Raw genomic sequence first — 25,876 nt, 5'->3', positions numbered from 1 at the left:
TAGCAGGCACTGACTTGACTTAATGTCTTTTTATTATTATTTTTTAAACAAATTAAAATTTCAAACTAATTTCTTTGGCTTTGAAACCACCCAAGCGAGAATGACTTATCACTCACTTTCTCAAAGCACAGCTCTGGTTATGATACCCTTCTGTTCAAAAAGATCTTCAGTAATTGTCATTTGCAACTTGGTCAAGTCTAAATTCCTCAGATTAGCATTCAAAGCCTTCTATAACCAGTCCCTGCTACCCGGTTTAACGTGACATTCCTCTACTACCCTCACTCCTACTCCTACTGTCCTTCTCTTTGTAGCACTTGGTAAAAGCCTCTCATTTATTTGCTTCTGTCTTTCCTAAGCTACTTCATGTAACTGAGGATTCTGAGTCCACTTTCTCCAACCTCCAAATACTTTCTGTCTTAAAGTACAACCCTTCTTTGAAACTTTTTCCAAAATTAGATTTATTTTTTCTACCTTCAAAACTCCTGTCTTATTTTACTTGTACCTCTCTGGGGAACATATTACTCTTTAACTGTTCTTTTTTTTAGCTATTTGTGAACATATGTTATTATTTCAATTACTTTGTCTCTGAGGACTTGGTCTCTATTGTAAGGCATATTTTTTAATTTCTCAGAGTGGGTAACTCAGTGTCATGTCCATGAAAACTACTTAATAAAAAACTGTCGGGTAAATGAATGGGATGAGTGAATGGTTGAGTTTCCTGGCTAGTCTTTTAAAAATGTTTTGTAGTTAAAGATTTCTTCCCTTGTTATTCTTCATATTTAAGAGTGGACTCATTTTTGTACTTCAGAAGTGCTACAGAACATCTTATCTTTCCAGAAAAATAAAATTCTCAATAGAATAAGTGACTTGTAAATTGTGATTACATTTAAAAACATGACTCAGTCTTCTTAGCTCTCAGAATCAGATCAATATAAGGCTTACCTTTTTCCCATCAGAGTACTCTAAGCTTAAAAAAAGAACTATTGTTAATATTGTGCTTTACAACATAGCAGTGGAACAGGTGTGTTCCTTTCCCTAAAATTAGAGAAATGCTTTTTTCAACACAAAATAAGGATTTTCACTTGCTCCCATCCCCTAGAAATTTATAATTAATGTACAGCGTCACTTAGAATGGATCAAAAAGGAGTTCTTCAACTTGCCATAGTTACATTATGTGAGGACAATGAATTGCATAGGTTAGTAATTTTTCCACCCAATTCCCTTGATTTTTAAAGCACTAACCTAATGAATAAGTATTCCCTGGGGCAGAATTCTGAAGCCACAGAAACTGGCTAATGCAGACTTCATATTTAATCTCAATGATAGTAATCTTATTAGTGAAGAGGGAAGCACACCTCACTGGCTGGACAAAATGCTTGTAGTTGCTTTTGTTAGACTAAGAGTAAAACTTGCATAAATGAAGGTCAAAAAAGACTTTCAGACCTGTTTTCATCTGAAAAGCATGAAGCAGAACATTAAGTCATCACACCTAGAAGTACTCAACCCAAAATATGTCCTTAATAAGTTGAATTTGCACAAAGCCAATACTGACGTGACACAAATTCATGACTCGGGAAATATTTTCAAGACTGTCTATTCTTGAAATCTTTTCTTCCTCCTAAGCTTATCTATTGCTCACTATAGAGAAAACGTCAGACAGAGAGAACTCTGTGGATATGCTTTTCTTATATTGTGGATGTAAAACAGAATAAAACATTTCATTGAAAACTGGAGACTAAGACAGAAAATGTAGATCATGCTCAGGAGAGGAGGGTTATAATGTTAGCCAAAGGTAAAGTTGTGGGCATAAGCTATAGTCTGAGGGCAAAGCTATTCTCATATCTGTATTTTCACCAAAATTCAGAGTGTATCCTCATTTTGTAGATATTAGGTAGTTATAGATTTTGCTTAAGAGGAAGTGAAGAACATTTTTTTGAGTGTCCATTGTATTCTAGGCTCTTTATATTTGCTGTTTTCTTTGATCGTCCCAGCTGTATGAGAAAGGTGTTGGTAGAACTACTTAGAGATGAGAAAGCTGCTCCAAGGAATGAACGCACTGACCCAAGATCACACGGCAAGTAAGCGCTTGAAATTAGAATTTACACTCAGGCTTGCCTCTGCCTGAAGAAAGGGATTTTTCTATTAAAATAAGGAATCTAATATCCTTTTAAAACCAAGAGTTCATTTTTGCTGTTCATTTATAGGAGGGAGCATTATCTTTTTAAATTCCCTTTCTTGTTCATCTGCCATAAATGCTATATATTTAAAAGTAGCACAAAACAAATTCAATGCTTCTTCTGTTCTCTTTGCTTAGACAACTACAATCTTCACTGTGGAAGCCCAGAATACATCCTGATGCTGTTTGTTTTGTATTTGTTGACTCGGTACTTCATGCCTTTTGGCCCTTCTTTCTTGTCTTTTTTTGGATTATTTAGTATTTCAATTCATATGACATTATCAATTTATCATTGGTTGTCTCTTCTGATTTTTTGTTTGTTTTATTTATTTTTTCTTCTGATATTTTACTTAAATCTCTCTCTCTTTTTTTTTTAGCGGTTGCCTTAGGATTACAATATATACCCTTATTATAACAGTCTACCTTAAATTAATATCACTTCATGTACAACATAAAATCCTTGCAAAATTATAGTTCTATTTATACAATTATTCTCATCTTTTATGCTTTCAATATTATATATTTTATAATATTATTTTACTTCTCTTTTTTTAGACTTTATGTTTGATATTTTTGTTAAATAGTCAATTGACTTACAGAATGTAAGAAAAGAAAAATTAGTCTTTATATATTTATTCACATATTTAGAGCTCTTCATTCCTTCATGTAGATTTAAATTTCCATCTCATATTATTTCTCTTCAGATGAAACTTCCGTAAGTATTTCTTTTAGTGTGGGCCCAGTGCTGCCAAAATATCTCAGCTTTTCTTTACCTGAAAGTATCTTCATTTTGTTTTTATTTTTGAAATATATTTTTACTGGGACCTGAACATGCCTTTTTAGGGGGTATGGTTCACTGCCAACTTCTCTTTGAGAGAGATTATTTTATGACTATGAGATAGTCAATCTTTTTTTGAGGATCTGTTTTTAACCACGGCAAATCACACTTCTGAAAATACAATGAAAAGCAAAAGTCAATACCAATGTTTCTTTTTTCTTTAGAATATAATCTGAGAAATGTAACAAGTTTCATAACTGGGAAAGAGTAGTTTAAAATCATAGGACATCCAAATGTCCCCTGATACCTTCCCGGAAGAGAAAGAATTTAACAACTAGTGGATTGAAAGTACTCAGAAAATCCTTTATCTACATGTGCACAAGTACCTCTTCATTTTTATAAAGAAATTGGATAGGAATTGGATGACACTGACTTCATGGAGAAAAATTACGTTATCACTGAACCAGTAAAAAGTTAAGTAAATCAATTCCTCTTGTTAAATCTAACATTAAGGAGTATATCTTATTTCTTCATATTCAGCAAAAACACTTACTAAGCATTGAGAAGTGTGCTGAGTGCTAGAGGTACTCAGATGAATATGTATATTAACATGTATCAATATACCAATAGTGCAGTAATGGGGTCCTATAAGAATATGCGCAGTACACCTTGCTAGAAAGGTTAGAAATTGGGGGTGGGGTCACGGTTAGAGCAGCACTCTGCAAATCAAAGTATTGCTATCACTGGCCCTATCTGCAACTCCTGAACAGTAAATATAAACACAGCTAAATTTATTGAATGGGGACGAGTCAGTGAAAAAAGTCAGAGAACTCAGAAGATGTTGCAAAGTCGTAAAATGGTTCTGATTTAGGGTCTACAGTGAGCTTCAAATTTGGCTGTGAATTGATGCAGAGGAAAATGAAAATGACAAGAGACCCTTCGTTGTAAAATATCTTCCTTCAGCATATACTCAAATTCTCATGCTAGCATTGTAGAAAGTAAGAATCAAATAGAAAGAAATAGCAGGCTACCCTAAGTAACCATTCTTTTAGTCTATAAAGGAACAAATAAAGCCACTAAGATGTTGAGAAAATAAATGAATTTCTTGAATCATTTCAAGATTAGGATGTTGCATATAGACAAGATTACAAAATTTGCCTTAATAAGCATTTATATCTCAGTACATTTTGCACCATAATTACCTAGATGCTCTACATACTTAGGACTATTCAACAGGAGCATATGTTAATAAGCCTGTTATTATTAGTCAGTATGACGAAGCTGGGAAAACTGCAAAGATTTCATGAAATGAGCTAAATAGAAACACGAAGGCTCTGTGGTACATCAGTCTAGCTAAACTCCTCCAGGTAAGATTTGTACATCACCACCTTGATTTCATAATAACAAAGTATTCTGAAAACTACCATATCCAGTGTCCTTCTAGCTGGGAGAAACTTGTGAAATCAATGGGAATAACTCCATTTGTCCTGGAAAGAAAAATAAGATGTAGGGCGGTGAATTTTCCTAAGGTCACAATCTCACCTTTTGCTAGCAGCACCAAAGGCAAGAAATCAGGCACTAGGGTAAAGTAAAATTCACCCTCATTCCACTTTTCCAGCTGGTAAGATCTTATTCAAATCCTTTGTAAACTATCTTTATTCAAGTTTGCTTCCTTGCATTAAAGGGCTTTCAGAAGTCAGCTTTTAAATGCAAATCCTTTATTAGAAACAACAGCCCATGCAGGGATTATGGCAAGCAAATGAAGTCTTTTACAATGTTGACCTCTGAGGGGAGTCCAGAGATGTTTACCTGTCTGGAGACACCGGGGATTGGTGCGTATGAGGTCGGATCTATAGAACGCTGCCGGAGATCCACAACAATAGTAAGCACCTGGTACCTGGGTAGTGGTGAATGGGTAGACAGCTACTTAATTTCTCAAGAGCTTTCTTTCCTGGGGCAAATGGATTGGCAGTTAAAACTTATACTGATGAACAATTTTATTTTCTGTTTGTAGGCTTGCCTTATGACTTTCTGACATTTTAGCTGGCTCCCTTCCTTTCACCCACATACCCAATCACTACTTAGTCATTTCAGCAAGAGAGAAGGGAAACTTTGATGAGGACAAAACAAAATAGCTTACATATTTTGGGCATACACTACACTTTCTTCCACATAAACTGCCAGGAATTTAGCCTGCGCACAATTGATACCCCACCTCCTCGTTACTCCAAACAAAACGACAATAAAAAACGGACAGACTTTTCCATTCTCTGGTTTGCCAAGTGTTTCCCTCATGCTCACACTTCACTCGCAGAACATTGGAGAAGAGAAAATTCCAAATTAAAACTACATCTCTGTTTAAATGAAGATAACTTAGGAATAACCCTGTGCCCACAAATTTACTAACTTAGATGAGATAGATCATGTTCTTGAAAGGCACAAACTACCACAACTAACACAAGGAAAAATAGATCATCTGAAGAGGACTATAGGACTATGCCTTTTAAAGAAACGGAATCAATAACTAACAGAAAGGACCAGGCAGGCCTGGATGGTTTCACTGGTGAATTCTACTAAATATTTAAAGAAGAAATGATACCAATTTTCTAGAAGCAGAGGGAACGCTCATTCTATGGGGCCAACATTACCCTAAAACCAAACGAATTAAAGACAATACTGGAAAGAAAACCCAAGACCAACATCTCGTGTCACAGATATAAAAAGCCTAAAAAAAAAATTAGCAAATCTGATCCAATATTAAAGATAGAAGTATATACCATGACCACATAGGATAAAATAAGAGAGCCCCCCAGAGTAAGGAAGCAAACTGGCATAGAAATCAACTTGCAAAGTGAATTTTCCTAATGTATATGTGGTAGTTTGAAGCTGTTACGTAGCCCAAAAGAAAGGATTATGTTCTTTTAATTCATGCCTGTGGGTACAGACCTATTGTAAGTGGGACCTCAACCTTCAGCTGAGGCCTGCTGCAGGGTGGGTCTTAATTCTCTTACTGGAGTATAAGAGGATAAAACGCATATAGAAGCTACGAGATGAAATTAAGAGAAGCTCACAGAAAAAGTCCCGGAGAAGCTAAGAGCAAGTCACCGAATCCAGAAGCTAGAAGCAACGAAACCAGGAGAGAAGGCCCAGCAGACACCAGCATGTGCCTTGCCATATGACACAGGAAACCAGTTTTCAGAGAAGTTATCATCCTGTCAATGCCTTCATTTGGACATTTTCACAGCCTTAGAATGGTAAACTTTTAAGCTAATAAATTCCCACTGTTAAAAGCCTATCCATTTCTGGTATATTGCATTTCGTCAGCTTTAGCAAATCAAAACAGTAGACTATTTTATATCTCTCCAGAAGAATTTTCATGGCCCTCTCCTGTGACACTATCTGCCCCCTGAAGATGGGGCTTGAACTTCCTAAGTACCATTATCCTCCATTGTCCCAAATACAGAATATAAATGCTTAATAAATAATGCAAAAAGACACTCAAGTAATTTTGCTGTTTTGGTGATTGATGACTATATCAAGAGAGGGAGAAACAGGTAATTTTCTCACTAAAACCCCACCTGGATAGGTAGGCATCTCCTCAAGCTTTTCTTTGGCTCCTGCGACCCTCACTTCCCTTTATAAAGTGTCCTCCTATCCACAATGTTCTTCTACCCCCATGTGATAATAAAGGGGCATAAACAATGCATCTCTATCTTTTATTCCTTACAGTCTCTTCAAATAACCTACGCTCGGCAGAGGACCCTTGCCACTCAAAGCAACTCTTCTAGCCTTCTTTATATCTGGGTAAGTGCTTCTTATTGAAATGATGCAAAGCCAGTTCAATAAGATTTCTAATTTATTCTCCCAATCAGTGTTTTAAGGGTAAATCTTCATCTTCCTTCACTCTTGCCCTATAGAAAGTTTGTTTCTTTTAAGGTAAATAAGTGGCTTTAAGTTCAATAGTCATCAGGGAAGAGGAGTTTGGGTCTCCTGCTGAATATCTCTGGCTGGGCAGGATTAGGGCCTATGCCCAGCCCGTGCACAGTCAGTTTACAGAAGACAAACAAGACCATGTGCTTCATGAAGGGCTAGCACTGTGCTGTCTTGCTCACTGCATGGCTCTATTACCTACCTATGTCCCACACATGGGAGATATCATAAATCACTTACTGGTTCAGTGGATAAAGGCAATGACTAAAGTTGGGGATTGAATCCCGTCCCCCACAAAAGGCATGCTCAGGTCTCAACCTCTGGCCTGTGGGTGTAAGTCCATTTGTAAAGAGAGCCTTTGAAGACATTATTAGTTAAGGTGTGCCCAAACTGAATCCACTATGGCTGAAGTCCTTTAAGTAAAAGAAAGGACACAGAAAGAGAAGCCATGGTTGAGAAGTGAGAAGCTGGAAATCAATGGAACCTGGAAGAGAAAGGAGAAGACGCTGCCCTGTGCATTGTCACATGACAGAAAAACCAAGGAACCCCAGAGACTGCTGGCTGGCCAGAAGGTACCAACCCCAGGAGGAAGCAGGCCTTCTAGCCTCTAACAGTGCAAATCAACAAAGTCCTTTTTATGGTATTTGTTATAGCAGATAGGAAAATACAAGAAACAATAAATGAAATTCTAAATCAGGGAGCTACAGGCATCAAGTTCAAGTTCCCAGGCCAGTTTCAGAGAGATGGAAATTGGGGTTCTTGGAAAAGTACAGCACAGGATGGTGGAAGGTACAATTACAAGACAGAGAAAACCTCAAAACTCCTAAATAGATGGATGCTCATGGTAAGACCACCTCTTCACTATCCTGGCACTTCTCATACCTCATAACAAACACATGAAATGTTGGGGGAAAAAAAAAATCTCAGTTAAAAGTTTAAGGTTAATTGGGGCTCTGTGAAATAGATTAATAATGGCTGGAATTTATTTCTGACGAGTTTTATGCTGGCACAGTTTACAAACTTTATCTTGATTATCGCAGCAACTCTTCATAGTGATTATGAATTTTTTTAAATTTTTCATTTAAAAATATTATACACAGAAAGGTTAAGCAGCCTGACTAAATCAACTAGCTAAACCCAGAGTCTGGGATTCAAACTGGATTATAAGTCTCAGTTCTTTCCCTTAGGCACGATAGATATATCATACCGTATAAGCAACAGGTCAAACGCCAAGCTAAACAGATTTTTTAAAAAATAAAATAACTAACAGTTTCAGAGTGCAACTGACCAAAAAGCTCATCCTGCAGTGTCAATTAATGAGTACATTCTTGAAAATTTAACCCAAAGACTCTAGAGTCTAGGTTTCTATAATTAAAGCCATGTAATATTTAAACATGAATTAAATATTTATAAATATGGATGGTCACCCCATTTTAAGGAGAATAAACTTTGCAGTCATTTTCCATGAGACTACAACAATTGAAAGAAAACGAAGTTGATGTTGGGCCAGAGTAAGAGATCTCTGATTATTTCCCACACAATCCAGAGGTCTGAAGAAAGGTATTCCTATTTCTTGAAAATAAGCATGGGCATGTATCACATGTATACTCTTACCCTCGTTTTGGCATCAATTTTAGCTCCTCGATCAAGCAGTAGTTTTACCATATTGGCATTGCCTCTTTTTGATGCAACATGCAAAGGAGTGATGTCATTCTGTGGAAGAAAAGAAAAAACAGTCTGTTTTTGGTATCCTCAGTTTAACCAAAACGTTGCGTCCTACACCTCCCACTCTCTGTGTCAGTTCTTTTGCTTCTTATGAATAAAATGCTTCCCACCATTTCCCTCTGGCAGTGATTTTCTTTAGAAGGAGTCTTTAAAAAGGTACAACTTTTACGGGAGACACTCTGTGGGGCAGGTTCAAGTATATTTATTTCATTTGCCTGAGATGATTCATGGATGAGTTGGTGACATTTTTTGATCAAAAACCCAGAGTCTTTAAGTCAGTGCATTTTCCTACAAATATGTGTGATACATACTGGCTAATGAGTGGCTGATTCAGTCACTACCAGAGTGAAGGAGTGTCACATCACCCAGAGCCTTCCATGAGTCTGTCTTGAGCATCAGGCAGTCAAGGAGGACAATAATTCAAACTGGGAAATCCGACACTAACATGCGTACTTAGAGGATTTCTCATGCCCACTGGGTTTAATTGTGGGCTCAGGCATTTGTCAGCAATCTCACAAAAAGTGATTGATTTTTTCTTTTTTGGTGGCGGAGGGGAGAACTGCTCTCAAGGAACAGTCATCTCGTTAGGACAACCTGAAATTCCAATTATGTTCTCCTTGATTTCAAAGGTAGGCTTCCATTAGCCTTTCCTCCATGCATCATACAGGGCCTGTAATTGTTTCTAGACTGTCAAGGAAATGTGTGCATTATTGAAAAACAATTGTTATAGTTTGTTTCTTCAGTCCTATTTAGCAGCAATATGCATTTAAACTCTCTTGTTCACAAATGCACTAGGCTCCTATCAGCTTATATTTTTACAGTTTGATAACGGATTCAACATAATAGCAGCGGCCAGGTATTGAGCAATTTCTGAATGTCAGGCACAGTGCTAAGAATTTTGCTTACACCACTTCATTTAATGCTCATAATCCTCACAACACCATACATAGTGATAGTCCCCAGATGTGGAATTACAGATGTGAAAACGCTTGGCAAAATCAAGACTTGAACCAAAATATTACGCTGAAATTTGTGGGGTTCTTTTTCTGAAACTCATGCTTTTATAAAATTTATATTTTATGATGAAAAATTTCAAGCAAATATGAAAGTTTCAGAGTTGCAAAGATTAGTACATAATGAACTTCATGTACTAATCACCCTGCTTCAACAATTGTCAACCTGTAGAGGATAACATTTCATCTGTCCCCCCAATGCTTCTTCCTGCTGAAGTAGTTTAAAGAAAATTTTAGGCATCATATTATTTCATCCATAAATTCAACAATTCAATTGTCTCTAGCAGAGAAGAATGCTTAAAGAAACATAACCACAAAGCCATGATGATACCTAAGAAAAATAATCCCTTAATAGCACCTAATACCCCTGTCCATATTCAAATTTTCCCATTATTTTCAATGATCTCAGTTGGCTTGTTCAAATTATAAGGTCCATATATTGCATTAGGTTGAAATGTCATTTAAGTCGCTTTTAATGTCCACATCTCTCCTACCCCACCTTTCTTTATCTATGCCCACTTCTTTGTTGAAGACACTGTGTATTTTATTGGATAGACTTTTCCACCTTTGGATTTGAAGATTGCATCTTCACAGGGTGTGGTTTAACATGTTCTTTTCCCCCTGTATTTTCTGTAAAAACTTTTCTAGTTAAATGCTTTTAACCATTATACATCCTCACATCTGAAGAACTCTTTATCTTATTATTCTTAGATGCAAAAGTATAAATCAGTAGTTAATTCACTAAATGAAAGAAGAAAGAGACTTAAGGGAAACAAATGTATCTTAGCACTGCTGGTGGGGGTGGGCAGGACAAATATCTGTGTTCTACACCGCAGGTTGGCAAATCTTTTCTTCAGAGTGCCAGAGAGTAAGCATCTTTGATTTTGCAGGCCACCCACTCTGTCACACCTACTCAAATGTGCTATTGTAGAGCAAAAGCCACCATAGACAATATGTAACGAAATGGGAGTGCTTATATTCCAATAAAAGTATTTATGAAAATGCACGGTGGGCCGAATTTTGGCCCATATGCCATAGCTTACTGACCCCTGCTCTAGATCTAACGGCTTATGGTTGGCTTCAACCATGAATAGCAGGTTACAGAAGCGAAACTATTGTGGTACTTTGGGTATGCGTTTGGTCCTCTTTGATGTAGACCATTCTTTGGTATGAATGAAAGCTGGCAGAAGGAAATAAACTTCCAGATACTTGTATATTTTTCTTGCTTGACATAGTTTACTGAGTGCAAGCATGTGCTGCTGTGATGATTCAAGGAGCATCGTGGACAAATTCGAGACCTAAGACAGCAGGTGGAGTGTCTGGTTGGGAATCATTAAGGTTAACGGAATCAGATAAAAGCACAGCCCATCAGGGGGCTTACTGAGCTGTGGTGGGATATGACATGAAGACCTCATCACTTTCCAGCGTGAGTCAGGGTTTATATGCTCTCTCCCTTCAAAAGTGTGTCCTCTCCTGGTTGAGAAGGACTTGATTAACCTTTACCACAAATAGGCTAATCTTAGTAAGAGGAAGAACTATAATCCTAATTTTGCTCTCTTCCATATTCATGTATTCTCTCACATGGAGGATGTGTGGATGTGAAGAGGGTATCTTGGGTGCTCGGGTGGTTCAGTGGTAGCATACTCGCCCAACATGCAGGAGACCCAGGTTTGATTCCCAGACCATGCACCCTCCTGTCTGCCCCCGCAAAAAAAAAAAGGTATCTTGAATTTCTAATTCCCACAATTTTTCTATACCTTTCTAATTCTTCTTAGGGAAATACTTTATATTTCCATAGCATTTAAAAAATGTTGCAAAGGGCTTACAAAACTAGTTTAATTTTACGCTTACAGCAATCCAGTGAAATGGATAAATACCATTAAGTCCGCTTGACAGGTTAAAAAAACTGAGACATAGAATTGACAGTGATTTGCAGACTGAGGATCAGAATCCAGTTTTCCAGACCCTTGGGCTATGGTATTTTCAGGCAGGGATCAAAATACCTCTGACCAAAGATTTGACTGTGTCTCTGTCAAAGGGAACTTCCAAATGAAATACATACTTTTCTATTTCTGAATCTGACAGTGACTGCTCCTATCAATTAGAAACAAATCCAAATTAAAGTGGAGCCTTTGGACCACTCAGTGAGCTATTTATATTTTGATTCTTACGTCTAGCAATAAAAATGTTTTTATGCCCTACAATGCACAGGGCCCATGCTGCATTTCCATTGCATAAGCAAGCAGGAGAATTATGGCAAACTCACACATATCAAAAGAGCCCAGTGATCTCAAAAGACAAAATGACAGTACAAGCATTCCCTCGTTTGTTGCTGGTAAATGTAAATTTGTACACACTTTCTGGGATGCAATTTGGCAGGATATATGAAGAGTCTCCAAATAAGCAATCATAGATACGAGGCAGAACTTGGCTATCCTAGTAGGAAAGACAGGAATGCCAAGAAGAAAACAAGCCACAAGGCCCAGGTGCACTAGGTTTCCCTAAGATTGGACCACCGGATCAGAACACAAGACCTCTCTCACCCCAAGCATGAGCCCAGTAGCAAGCCACAGGTGTCAGCCGCTGAAGGCCAGGCAAGAGTGTGCCCAGAGACCTCCTCTGTGCTGCAGGCATGCAAGGAAAGCCAAGGGTGGAGCATTACATTGTAATTACATACAATGTAATTACAATGTAATTATATTACATTACATTACATACATTAAAATCCTCTGATACCCCAGCCCCCAACCTAAGCCTGAGGCCATGGCAGCCCACCTCTAGAAAATTTGAAGGTTGGGCTATGCTGAAACAAGATGTAAATTCAGTTCAGATCAGGACCAAACTGAGTCAACTTCCCACACTTACAGCCTGACTGAAGAAGAGGCATGTTCATTTCCAGACAAAAATACTATCTATCCCAGTCTCTCCTGTCCTACATACAATGCCCAGCATTCTATATAGCACAACATCTGAACAGCAAGCATGAAAATATGGGAAATTTCAGCAAAGAGATATCTTTAAGAAATAGCCAAATGGAAATGCTTGATTAAAGAAACCACAATATCAGAAATGAAAAACACCTTTGATAGGCTCATTCATTGACTTCCCACAGCTGAGGAAAGAATCAGTGAACTTAAACATATGCTAATATAAATTACCAAACGGAAACACAAAGAATGAAAAAAAATACGTAAAAAAAAAAAAAAAACAGAACATCCAAGAGCTGTGGGACAAACTAAGACAGATGATTGGAGTTGCAGAAGAAGAGAGAGAATGATGCAAAAGAAATATTTGAAGAAGCAACAGTCAAGAATTTTCTCAAAACAACGAAAGACAAACCACAAATCCAAGAAGCTCAGAGGACCCCAAGCAAGGTAAACAACAAGCAAACTGCACACCTAGACATATCAGTCAAATTGCTGAAAACCAAAGACAAAGAGACTATCTTGAAGGTAGCCAGGGGGGTGGGGGAAAGACAGAGAGAGGGAACAAAGATGATAATTATAGCAGACTCCACCTAAGAAATTACGCAATACAGAAATGAGAAGTGACATCTTTAAATATTGAAAGCAAACTCTCAAGTGAAAATTCTATACTCAGTGAAAATATCTGTCTAAATCAAAGGGAAAAAAATACTTTTAAGATAACCAAAAGCTGAGAGAATTCACCAGCAGCAGCCTATGGTGCAAACAATGTTAAAAAAAAGTTCTTCAGGCAGTAGGAATACGATACTATACAGAAAATTAGACCTGTACAAAGAAATGAAGAGCTCTGGAAGTGGCAAGAATGCAGATAAATATAAAGGATTATAAAAAGCAAAATCAATAGCCTTGTATTGTGGGATTTACAGTACATACAAAGGTAAAATGGATGACAACAAATGCACAAAGATGGGGGAGGAGTTGGGAATCTACTCTTGTAAAGGTCTTAACCTAGATGTAAATGGACAGAATATTACTTTAAGGTACACAGAGCTATATCAGTAACTTGGAAAAATCTTTATTACATATTAATTAGATTAAAAGCAAGAGATAAAAAAGAAAAATATGCTGTTTAATTTTCAGAAATAAATACATGAACATATACACATTTTTAAAAGTTTGCAAAGATGTTGACCCAAACATTAACAATTTATCTCTGCGTGGTAGGATTATAGATGAGTTTTTTTGTTTTTTCATGCTTTTCTAAAAAATTTCTACTGGGTACATGTGTAGAGTATACAGTTAAAATAGGTTTTATTTTTAAAATTTTTTCCCTAAATTATGGCCCACTACCACCATCTCTGCCTTAGTCCCCACCATTTGCAGTCTTCACTCTGATAGCCACCGAGAGGTATATCTGCTTACTATCTAATATTTTAACTTTGGAGGAAACTGCTTAGCCGGGAGATATCCTGAAGGTAAATATATACCACTATTGTTTTTGCATTCATGTAGAAGATTATGCATGGCTAGAGCTAAGACTCCATATGTTCTTTTGGAGAAGAAACCTGAATTAAAACTTGGATAAAAGTAAATTCAACCTAGAGTTTTGAATCTGATCTGAATTTAATGCAAACAAAAGTAGATACTGCTCTTCATATTAATTAACTGATTAATAATTTTTTTCTTGTACATTCAAAATATAATGGAATATATTAGCATTTCAGAAGTTTTTATTTTTTAACTGAAAAGGTCTTCTGAGTTCATCCACTCACACCCATTTTTCAGATAAGCAAGAGGACCCAGGAAGGTTAACTAATTTGCCTGTAATTTCCCTCAAGTTCTGTAACTTGAGGGTTGGCCAAGACCTCACGTTTTCTAATTCCCAGGCTCGGCCCCTTTCATTTCATTATGCTTTTGGGCTTTTCTTTTTGGATGCATGGTCCGGGAATTGAACCCGGGTCTCCTGTGTGGAAGGCTAGCATGTTCATTGAACTTTGGGCTTATTTTTTAAAATCAAATCTTAAATCGTATTCTCCAGCACAAGAGCATTTTATTTAACTTAACTCTCCTACTGAACTACTTAATGTAATAATTATTTACTCTAAAAAACTTAAGTGTAAATATGAATAACGAAGGCCTTTCTTTCTCTGTATTTACTTCCCAAGCCTTTTTGGAGGATGTTGCATAGACTAAAGAGAAATCAAATATATACACACATGCATTTTAGAAATAGCAATGAAGGGAACTGTCCATAAAAATATTTATATAAACCATTAGGAGACTCTTGAAAAACATTCAGAATTTTGATTAAACAACATCACAGTATTCAGTAGGTTTAATTCAGCAGTTAACCCCTGGAGCCCATCTGTATAGGTTCAAATCTCAGGTCTGCCCCGTAATAGCTATATAACCTCAAGTAAATTATTTCATTACTCTGTGTCACAGATTTCTTGTCTGTAAAGTTAGGTTAATAGTATCTATACTATAGAATTATTATAAAGATTAAAATGAGTTGTGTACTGTACAAGAAAGGTGCATAAAGGCATTTAGTAAACAGTATGAAAGTGTTACCTATTACTATTCTTTTTCATTTATCATCAGGACAGTTTAAAAATGTATGAAATGACAGCCTCTCACAAAAACATTATGCAATCGTTTGGGCAGAAAAGACATGCAGAACTGATATAACTAGTGACCTATAGGTACGTACTAAGTGAGCAGTGCTGATGAAGGATGCAAAAGGTGTTAGGGAAGTGCCAGCTAAGCATCAACTAAGTGTGCAAGAACTTCAGAAAGACAATGGCTGCGGTAGGGAGCAGCAGAGAGGAGAAGGAGTGTTTGCTGAAGAAAACGTCTGCTAGGACAGGTGGGTGCCATGTTGCTACCGGCGGGACCGGATGAAACAGCTCCCTCTGCTGGGCAATTGTGGCATTCCCGGCCTATGTCTTTCTCAGTGTCTAACACACTCAGCCCAGGTCGCAGACAAGTTTGTTTGAAAGCCAAGTCATTTCTGCAACTTCCCAGAGTGAAATCAGGACCATTTCCTACCTTACTTGCGATAAATGGCAGATTTTTCATTCCATTTAAATATGTACCAGACAGTTGATGGCCCAGGCCCCTCCAACCCCAACCCATGTCTCTCCTCCTCTTTGAAAATATGTAGGGGGTGTTATCACAAGTGAATGAGCAAGCGGAGGGATACCGCCCAGGAGCTCCTCAATAATAGACTAAATGAATACAATTAATTTAGTTTTGTTCCCTGTTTTGTTCTCAGTTTAAATTGTTAAATTAAATTTAAATTTAGTTTAAATTCTAAAATTATTAACGTGTTGAGAGGGAATTCAGGATTGTCTGCTAATTCTTACCACTTGTAATAGTTTTTGCCTCTAGATTACTATCATGGTTAAAAAAAAATGTTGGTGAAAGTGGCAAAACTAGATGTCTGAAAACATTTCAATGTATTAACGACTTGCATTTAAAACACTTCCTTTAAGATTCTTAGGTTTTCTCATTCTATCCTCTTATTGTTAGCATTATCCTTGGCATAATTAGAAACAGCAAAATAATTAGTACATAGGCTCACAAAGAAATGCAGGAAAAGCATTTAAGCAAAGATTGCCAGCATACAGTTCACCCTACAGATATATATCTTTTTTTGCCTGGGCAGGCACCAGGAATCGAACCTGGGTCTCCGGCCTGGCAGGCGAGAACACTGCCACTGAGCCACCATATATCAAAAGATAGATATCTTTTGAACAATCTTTTAGCAGCTGAGGGAGAGATCATATGTTCTAATCACCAAGCACCACACAGCAAATATAACAGTCATTTAGATTTTAATACAGTGTAGAAAAAAATATAGAATTTGAATTTTTCCCCTTTAATTAATTTTTATTTAAATTTAATTCAAATAAATCTTCTGTTTATTTGTATAACTGCTTTGTTGAGATAGAATTCACATACCGTAGAATTCACCATTTTGAAGTGTACAATTCAGTGGTTTTTAGTCTATAACGAAGGTTGTACAACTATCATCAGTATCTAATTTCAGAACATTGTCATCACCCCCAAAATAAACCCTGTAACCAGCAGTGATTTCTCAGTCACTCCCTCCCAGCCCCTGGCAACCACAAACCTACTTTCCATCTCTATGGATTTGCCTATTTTGGCTATTTCATAAAAAATAGAATCATACGAAATGTGGTCTTTTGTGTCTGGTTTCTTTCACTTAGTAGAGTGTTTTCAAGTTTCATCCATGTTGCAGCAGGCATCAGTACTACATTCCTTTTTTATAGGAATGACACATTTTTTAATGACATAAGTAGTCCACAAGGCATTTGCAAACAAATGCTGCTTCCAAGGATAAAGATGTGAGATTTCAAGGCTACACCCAGGAAAATTCAAACAATGGAACAAACTGACAAGACAACACCCCAGCCTGCAGATTCTGACACGAGTAGGACTTTTCAAAAAAAAAAAAAATTCCTCTTAGATGGTCTTTGATTAGTAATACAAATATAAACTCAACTCAGAAACGTCCCTCCAAATGCAGTGACCATTAGGATGGTCGCCACTGTTAGTAAAAGCCCATTTCCCCTTTTTATCCATGAGGTTTTATTTAAACAAATTAGGTCACTTTAGATGAACTGTTTCCTCTTTGCCAGTTTTTCTTACTGCTCACTTATCCTGCACCAACTTGTCTCTCTCTGTGCTCACAGGATAAGGAGATTAAATCCACACGGGTCTTGCTGAGACTGACATTCATGCTATTAACTCCATTTGCCATTTCCTCCATCTCACTCCCCTCCCGAAAACCGATAAATTCCCATTTGATTAGACATCTGATAGGGCTGGGCAACCCAAGAAGCAGCTGCAAATGCTTGAATATTTGTTATTTGCTGTGAAATCAGGTGCTGGGTGTTTGGATCTGTCCTGCTCTAAATAGCTCAAGAGGTTCACTTTTTTTCCTTTTAAGGAGAGTCAGAGGTTGTTTATTAATAAAACTGTCAAAGGTATTTTCTTGGATTAATGGTTAGTCAACAATTTACGTAAGATGCCACAGGTCTCCTCTCTAGTTTCTCCAAGTCATTCAGAAGTAGGGAAAGGGACAGCTTAAATTTTATAGTAAGCGTTCAAGACCTCAACCCCTAACCCCTTCCCTGCACACAACTCAACCCATCAATCCTGGTTATAGCCACGGTGGTGGGAGGACTGGGCCTGGAGCTGGTGTCTCCCCATGGCTTAGACGCCTCCAGCAATTACAAACTTCTCTTCCACCTTTGGAACACTGGATGTTCCAGCCGAATGGGCCTTTGGATGTATCTACTCTAGTGGTTTTCAATACATGCTTAATTTTTTTTTTTTTCTGTATACTTTTCAGGGGTTCCTTAACTTCATCAATAATGAGGAATTTTTAGTTCTTGAAGAAATGAAAGAGTAAATGCTTTTTTATCCTACAAGAATTTGCTGGACACCTGCTGACTTACTCCAAGCAGTTCATTTACATGAGGACAAATGTAATTAAAAACAAAAACAAATGACAAATTATGGAAATCCTATCTTGTGCAAGCATTAGGAGATACACTTCATCTCATTTAATATCCACAATAACATGAGATGGATGCTATTGATTCAAACTCAAAACTGAGGAAGGTGAAGCTGAAAGAGATTCTGGGAAATGATCAAGGTCATGTGGCTAGAAAATGCCAGAGTTGGGACTTGAAACTGAGTTGTCTGAGGCCATAGCTGTGCTGAGTCTTTCTACCAGGTCATATAAGAGGAAATAAATCCAGATAATGAGTCAAATATTCTGAATCCAAGTAGCACAGTCTCTCTAGAGAAAATACTGCTGACATTCAATTTCCAACCAGAAGAAAGAGCCTATCTCAAAGCTAAGAAAAATACTGAATGTCTCAAAAGAGCGGCTGGTTCAATCCTGTCATTTTACAGAACTCATGGCTTTTTTTCGTATTTCTTTGAGGTGTCACTATAATTGTTCATTTACTGCTATCTGTGTGGTAGTAAAAAAAAGCCCGTATGATTGGGGAAGAGCAGTGATTGAACTGGAAGAGGCATTTAAAACTCAATTATAAAATTACCAATTGCTTTCTAAATGTCGATGAAAGTTGTTGTAAAGTTTTAGATGAATTAACTGAATTAAATTTCCCATAATGTTGCTCATAATGAATGCTATAACTACAATAAAAATAGTCTACTTCTTTTTTGTAGACCTCTACCATCAACAATTCTGAAAAACAAAAATATTAAGGGCTCTTACAATTCTAATTTTTCCACACACCGATATAATTTCTAGATCAATCTGGAGTGAAACTAATTTCTGTGAATTAAATATTCTGTGTGGAATATTTTTCTTTCTTCTTCAGAAAGTAAATCAATCACTCTTGCAGGCTTTTGAGATGCCAGTTCTCTTGAAACCATTAGTTTCTCAGATATTCTAACCTCATTTGGTCTTGGGATAAATTAGAGTCTTTCTAATTTGTTTTCCCATGTCAAAAACTGAAAAACAATGTTTTTGAAGTTTCTAAGGAAAGATGGATTGGAAATAACAACTGGTGTGGGGTGCCCATTGTGTACAGTGCACTCTTTCTGAGGAGACTTAAGTTTCTTCTGGGGCTGTGAAGACACAGCCACCAGCAGTATAGAACCCATCTTCAGCTTCCAGCCACTGCTGCCACCCTCCAAGTGCCAGGCTGGCTCAGCCTCTCACCAACCCAGTGTGATCACCTGCTCTTGAAGACCACACACAGAGGTGTTGCAGGATGAGTTAGAAGGTTTGGATTCTGATCCCAGATTTTCCCTTCACTCTTTGTAGGATCTGAGACAAAATACTTCTTAGGACCTCGGTCTGCTCATCTGTAAACATGCTCATCCATGGGTCTCAAATGATGTGCTTTTCCTAAAAGTACTTTGTAAACTGTAAAATATGATGTAAACTCAAGGCCATATTACTAAGGACTTATAAGAATCATTGTTTTCAGCAAACGAATTGTTAAGACTTCTATGACTCAACTTTGGGCAAGTTAAACGGAGAAAATACGGCCTTGATCCATGTTTTCCAAACTGGCTGATCAGAAGATTCATCAAAGGAGCTTGTTAAAAACACAGATTATTTGCAAGGCCCTGCCCCAGATTTACTGAATCAGAATCTAAGGGTGTGGCAGGCTGCTGACCAGCTGGAAGAGAACTGGCTGAGAGACCCTGACTTGGGAGACTCAGAAATATGTGTTTCTTATTTTAACACTCAGAGGGACTCACTGCTTGTAGAGACAAGCCTGTCTTATGTTTATATGGAAATATATATTATACATGTTTGTCATAAAATCATTGAGATTTTAATGTCGCGTCTATTTCCAAACGATAATCATTAAGGATTCGAAAATGTACTTAATTCAGCTTGGAACCCTGGAGCAGGCAGAGAACGACTTCCTGGCTGGTGGAGAGGCTCTGGGCGGTTCTGGGTTTCCTGTGATGTCCCTGCATTTAGTCAAAAGCCCAGGGCACCTTGCCCATGAGGTTAGGATACATGAGCCACACAGTCCAAGTATAGTTTATTTTACTTTATTATTTTTATTAGGAATAAGAATAACATTGGTTTTGTGCAAGTTACTTAACCTTTTGCTTCCTAATTTGTAAAATGGAAATTATACTCATACCTCATAGGATTACTATGAAGAATTATATGAAATAATTTCTGGGAAACTTATTACAATGCCTGGGTCCTAGTAATAAATGGATGTTATTACCTAAATTACTCAGAATTATGTGTAAGTTTTCTCTACCTCATATTCCAAAGGATTCCCAGGGTCTTCTTGTCCAGCCACCCTCATGGGTGGGAACCTGGTAGATGCTCAGTGTCTCTGGAGAACCAACCTGGACTGAGCATCGAGAAGGGGCCACTTTGGGACCCTTCCTTTTCACTTTGGGACATCTCATCTCTCCATCTAGGTTGTTAAGAGATGTTCTATCCAGTGTGCCTCAATGGGTTGTCAGTGACATTTTGCTCTGGACATTGTTCTTTGCATGGTACTGTCCCACTCATTGAAGAAAGTCTGGCTGGACCCTGGAAAGGTCATCTCCTAAGAACAGAAGCATGTGTCTGATATGCTTGTCCTTATCCTCGGTTCTTTTCCCTACATGACGAGAGTCTGCCACAGTTCACAATTGAGTCTCTGTGTTTCTCCTTCTAAAGCACAATAAGGAGACTTTGTGCTCCTTCTAACCAACTTCTCCATTTAAAGACCTGCCAAGGCTCTTTATCCCCTGCAGGATCAAGGCCAATGCCCTAAGCCCAGCGAGGCATTTCAGGAGAGCGTCTCCCCAGGGCTGATCTCACCATTCCAGTCTCATTTGACATGTGCTTCAGCCTTCACGCCTTGGTGAATTATTTCTCAGACTGGTTCTAATCTCTACATTTCCACCACAGCCTAGCTTTTTCATTTTTTCAAATTTGCTAGCTTGCATTGATCGCCTATCTGAATTTTTCTTGGGACCTCCAGCTTCGATCTGGAAGAGATTTAGCAAATGATCATGCATGTGTCCAAAGAGGTTGATCAACACGTTGGTCACTTCTCCAAGTGGCATTTAACCTGTCATCTTTGCCAAGTTCTAATCTAGTCCCTCTAGATGTCTGTATAGAAAGGAATTTGGCCTTTATCCCTGGCTCCTGGGAGGTATCCTCTTTACTCTTGAATTTCTTGAGAGACAGGAGCATCTTTGTTATTCATAGTGGGCCCTGGAGACCACACCAGATACTTTATGCTAACCAGGTGATTCTTCCTGGGTCCCTCAGACAACATAGTATAAGATGGGCCTCTGGGCACGAGTGTGTGTGTGTGTGTGTGTGTGTGTGTGTTGGGTGGGGTTAGGGGAACTGGAAACTCAATTCAACCATTTGGACAATCAATAAATAAGCCCCAAGAAACTCTCTGCACACCACAGCTCAGGTGAGTTTGCTGGATTGGCAATGTTCACACCTTCATGCCAGGAGGTGAGCGTATCCTGGGGAAAATGGAAGCTTCCTGTTCGGTACCCTCCCAGATGACATATCATCTCTTCCTTTGGCTGATTTTCTGTGTCCTTTAGTAAACTTTAACATGCATATCATAGGTTTCAGTGAGTTTGGTGAGTCTGTCTAGTGAATATTGAAACTGAGAGTATTTTTGGGAATCCCTCCAACTTGTCGGTGACAAAAGTCTTGGTCAGACTTGTGGTCGGGAGGACTGTGACGTCATCTTGCAGTTTAGCTAACTCTGGGTAGTGCCCCTTGGTTCTTCCTTCACATTTTCAAACCAGTAGAGGGAGAAAAGCAATGTTTTCTCATCCCAGTGGCAGAGGCTGCAGTACTGAGGAGTGCACCCGGGAACATCTGAGCTAACCCAAGGTCACCATCTAATGATGGTGCGAATTTAGACACTGGGCCAGGAGGCGCGGCAGAGGGTCAGTTGGGGGCACGGCAGCCCCTCACTGCCAGCTGTACTCCTCAGAGGAAATGAAATCTCTAACAGCTAATTAACAATGCTCTTTTAAATTGCAAATGAATAAAGCAAGCTCTGCCAACTCCTACCTTAACAGAACGATTTCACAGAATTTCAAAATAGGGTTTATTCGGGTCATTTAAAAATGTTCCCTGAGTACCAATTCTAGAGCAGCATTGCAGGAAGCAGGGCACATATTCAAAGAGGAAAAATAAAAGAAAAAAAGAGAAATGTACATTTCCATTTTTCTGATTTTTAAAGAAAAATTCTTACAGTCTCAAACAATGCCAAATTAATAGTTTCTTGAAGGACCACTGCAAATAATGTAACTCAAACCTTCTAGGAGTTGACCTTTCTGACTTGCCTCAGAAGCACTGGGGAGTGCAGCCACGATGCCACATGCCCGACAGGTGAACGTGTCCCACAACGAGTGGGCCCCTCCCCGAGGAAACAATAACAATGACAACCATCACAACAACCAGAGACATGTCTAGAGCCCAGACCTGTGCCATGGGTCAAGCACTGAGCTAGGCGTTTTGGGATTATTTCCCTCATAGCCAGGTTGTGCACGAGGTACTATCATTGGACCCATTTTACAGATGATAAAACTGAAGCATAAATAACTTGCACAAAAGCACGCAGCAGGCCACAGGGCCGGTGTGTGGCCCTGGCAGGCTGATGTCAATGCCATTGACTCGGCCACTTTACTTGTCCTTCTCGCTGTTGTGAAAACGGAAAGGAGGCCAAAGGCCGCCTCCGTCACTGTCAGACAAGGTGGCTAGGCAGAGGGGCCAGGCCTGAGGTTGACTGGCACTGCTCTCATCTGGCTGTTAAGAAAACTGCATGGGAGGTGGTGAAGGGGCTTATCCTGGGCCACGTCAGTGACTAGAAACACAGAGAGGGCCAGAGCCCAGGGGCCCGGCACATGTCTGGGGGCTCCTCTCCTCCCTCATGAGGAGCAACACAGACCTTACATGACACAGTTAGATGTGAACAAGGCTCAAATGCACTAATGGATTTAAGAGAATGATGCTTTATTAAAAAATGTTTACAGGAGATTCTCCTTTGGCATGGTGTTCAGGCTATTAAATGGAAAAGGCAGGCATGAGACTGCATGCTTATAAGAGCAAATACTAGAGAAAAGCATATTCCTTCCCTCTGCCCCATGGCTCCTTTATTGGCATTGTTCCTCCTTGCTATTCGGCCTTGTAGACAACTTCAGAAGACAAGGCATGTTAATATCACCATGGCAACAAGAATGCAGTTATTGCAGGCCACATGGCTATTTGCCCATAAAACTCACATTCCCTTAGCTGATGCTCTCAAATCCTGGTTTTCATTCAGAAGGAGGTTTTATTCAACCCATTTTCAAACACAATTCTGTCTTTAATGCTGTTTAGCCTAGATTAGGAGATAAACCTAATTGGCTTTATTATGAAAATAAGTTATCAATAAAAATGAATGTGTTTGTGTGTGTCTGATCTCTGTAAGGACAGACATCCAGATTAAAATCTAGATATAAATGGGGAATGATTAGGGGTGGATTTAATTTTCTTTGGCTTTATTGTATTTTCTTAGAAAATTGCTTGTATAATGAGGGAAAATATCATTTAAAAATTTATTTGTAAAAGCACCACCACACACACCAAGGCTGAGTCTCCAGAAAGCCCCGCGCCCTTAGAAAACTGCTACAAAAGTCAGCCCCTCTTGCAGGCAGCCATGCGCCCTTCTCCAGGTTCGAGTCACTCTCTAGCGCCCTCTGCTGGCGGCCGTGATTTGGCCCGGCTTCAAACACCCTTTGGTTGAACAAAGCTTGGCAGCTGCCTCGGTAACTAGCCCATTGGTCTAGCCTTGTCTTCTGAAGTTGTCTACAAGGCGGAATAGCAAGTCCCCTCATTGCTCATAGACTTGTTCCCCAGCGTCTGATAATCAACACGCAGCTTTGGTGCAATGGTCTAAAATTCTATCGACTCCTAGGAATTTTCCATCTCCCCTAATGCAACGATCCCTCACCAGAGAAGGTTCAGCCTGAAGTAAACGGGGAATGCGGCAGTCTGGGGAGAGGGTGGGGCTTGAGCAAAGCTGGTCTGCTAGGTTTCTGGGTATCCAGGAGTAGTGGACAAATGGCCTACAAACTATTATTTGCTCATTTATTCTTTTTTGTTATTTTTTTAATTAATTGTGTTTTCTTGTTTTGTTTTGTTTTTAGTGTTCATTTATTCTCAGTATATTCAACCATAGACTAAGGTCCTCCCAGGTAGGTGCTGGGCTATATTCCAGGGATTCCAAAATGTGTAATAAAACACAGGGTTGTGGCTAAAGGATTCAAAGTCTTGCAGATAAGGTGAAGAAGAGGCTGCAGGTGGGAAATATAAACACATTTCCTTACATCTCTCCTTCAGTTTTCATAGGATTGTTGAGACAAATGTTTAACAAAGAAACGGAAATGCAGTAATATGCATTATACCTAGTTTTTTTCTCATTATTACTGTCACTATGAATTCCATCTGGGGAAGAAGGGAAGGGAATGGACATTTGCTGAGCACTTCCTGTGTAAGAGGCGGGCCCAGGGCGCGCTCGCATTTGCAGTTCTCTGGCTGGATGGAAGGGCTGAGCACGCCTCTGGGGGACCAGGTCCTGGTTCGCGGCAGGCTGGGGAAGGGCTGTCAGGCAACAGGAACACAGGGCCTGCCTTCTCGCTGACTTTACCGTGAGGAACAGTACTCCGGCATAGAGGTAGACGGCGTGCCTCTACTAAAAGAGCCTGGCTGGCAGGCAGCGCGTTCTAACCCGAGGTCTTTGAAGTCTTGAGCCCGGAGCCAGGCACGTGGGTGCGCTTGGGGGTGGGGTGGGGAGTGCAGGGCTGCTTAGATGGCAGAGACTCTGCAAGACACACGCCACCGTGTAAATAAACTCACACGCAATACGTACAGAGGGCAGGGTGCACAGATGGAGGGGGAGCAACCATTCCGGGGGTCAGAGAAGGCTTATTATCTCATTCAATGCATACACGAAATCTTTACACAGATTAGCAAAACTGAGGTTCAGGGCAGTTAAGGAACTGTGGGGCATAATCTCTGGTTAACGGAGACCTCTCTTGAGATTTATCTTAATTTCTGATGTTTCTGAACTTTCCATAGCATGAATTAGGGAGAAAACCACCACTGTAAAGTTCCTAGGAGTTTGGTGTTTTTTTTAAAATTCTTCTTTGGAAGAAGATTGCAGCTTTATTATTGTCGTTTGAATTGGGACAATATAAAGTGGGAAAGCACCATCTTCTTTTGGAGCCAAAAGGACCAAGTCTTTTAGGAATAAAGCTGTTCTGCTTAACTATTTAAAGGACCATCTTTCTTGGGAAGAAAGTTGCATTTTTTGAGGTAATTATGACGCTGAAGGGAAGGCAGGCCTGGGACTGATGGTGCCATAGCTGTGTGCAGTGCTGGAGGCAGTATGTACCTGTGCTGTCCAGCACTGGAATGTAGCTTGTGAGAATGATTATTTCATTTAGCATTTGTCAAAGTAGACAACCCAACCACAGAGGGAACAGGGTTCTCTCTTCTCGCTGGGACCCTGAGAAGATTAGGTCAGACTCTGGCTGGGAGGGAGAGGCCAAAAGGGATCCCACTTGGAAGAGCATCATAAACTCTGCGACCCAGTGGCCTCTGGAAGGTCATAACTAAGGGGCCATGTAATCCAGGACCTGCCCTTCAGTGCTGCCCTTCTGCTTTGAACTCTATTTGTCGATCCTTATGTTTAAAAAAATAGTCCTGTTTGGCATTACAGCCTGGACTTAGTTGTGCTTTGGGAAACTAAGGGAGAGGCTGTGGCGTGGGGTG

At 39.1% G+C, this 25,876-nt stretch overlaps 1 protein-coding gene across 27 annotated transcripts in view; it reads right to left on the bottom strand.

The window, feature by feature from the left end:
- ANK3 (ankyrin 3) overlaps positions 1-25,876 on the bottom strand; it is a 715,267-nt gene that overhangs the window by 196,639 nt on the left and 492,752 nt on the right. For all 27 annotated transcript variants that reach the window (XM_077125230.1, XM_077125228.1, XM_077125251.1 and 24 more), the window contains exon 8: positions 8,499-8,597. In XM_077125230.1, the coding sequence (XP_076981345.1) occupies positions 8,499-8,597 (99 nt within the window). The remainder of the gene's footprint in view (positions 1-8,498; positions 8,598-25,876) is intronic.

Source organism: Tamandua tetradactyla, chromosome 13, assembly GCF_023851605.1.
Source record: "Tamandua tetradactyla isolate mTamTet1 chromosome 13, mTamTet1.pri, whole genome shotgun sequence".
In the NCBI taxonomy this organism is placed as follows: Eukaryota; Metazoa; Chordata; class Mammalia; order Pilosa; family Myrmecophagidae; genus Tamandua; species Tamandua tetradactyla.
This window is presented reverse-complemented; position numbering and strand designations above follow the sequence as displayed.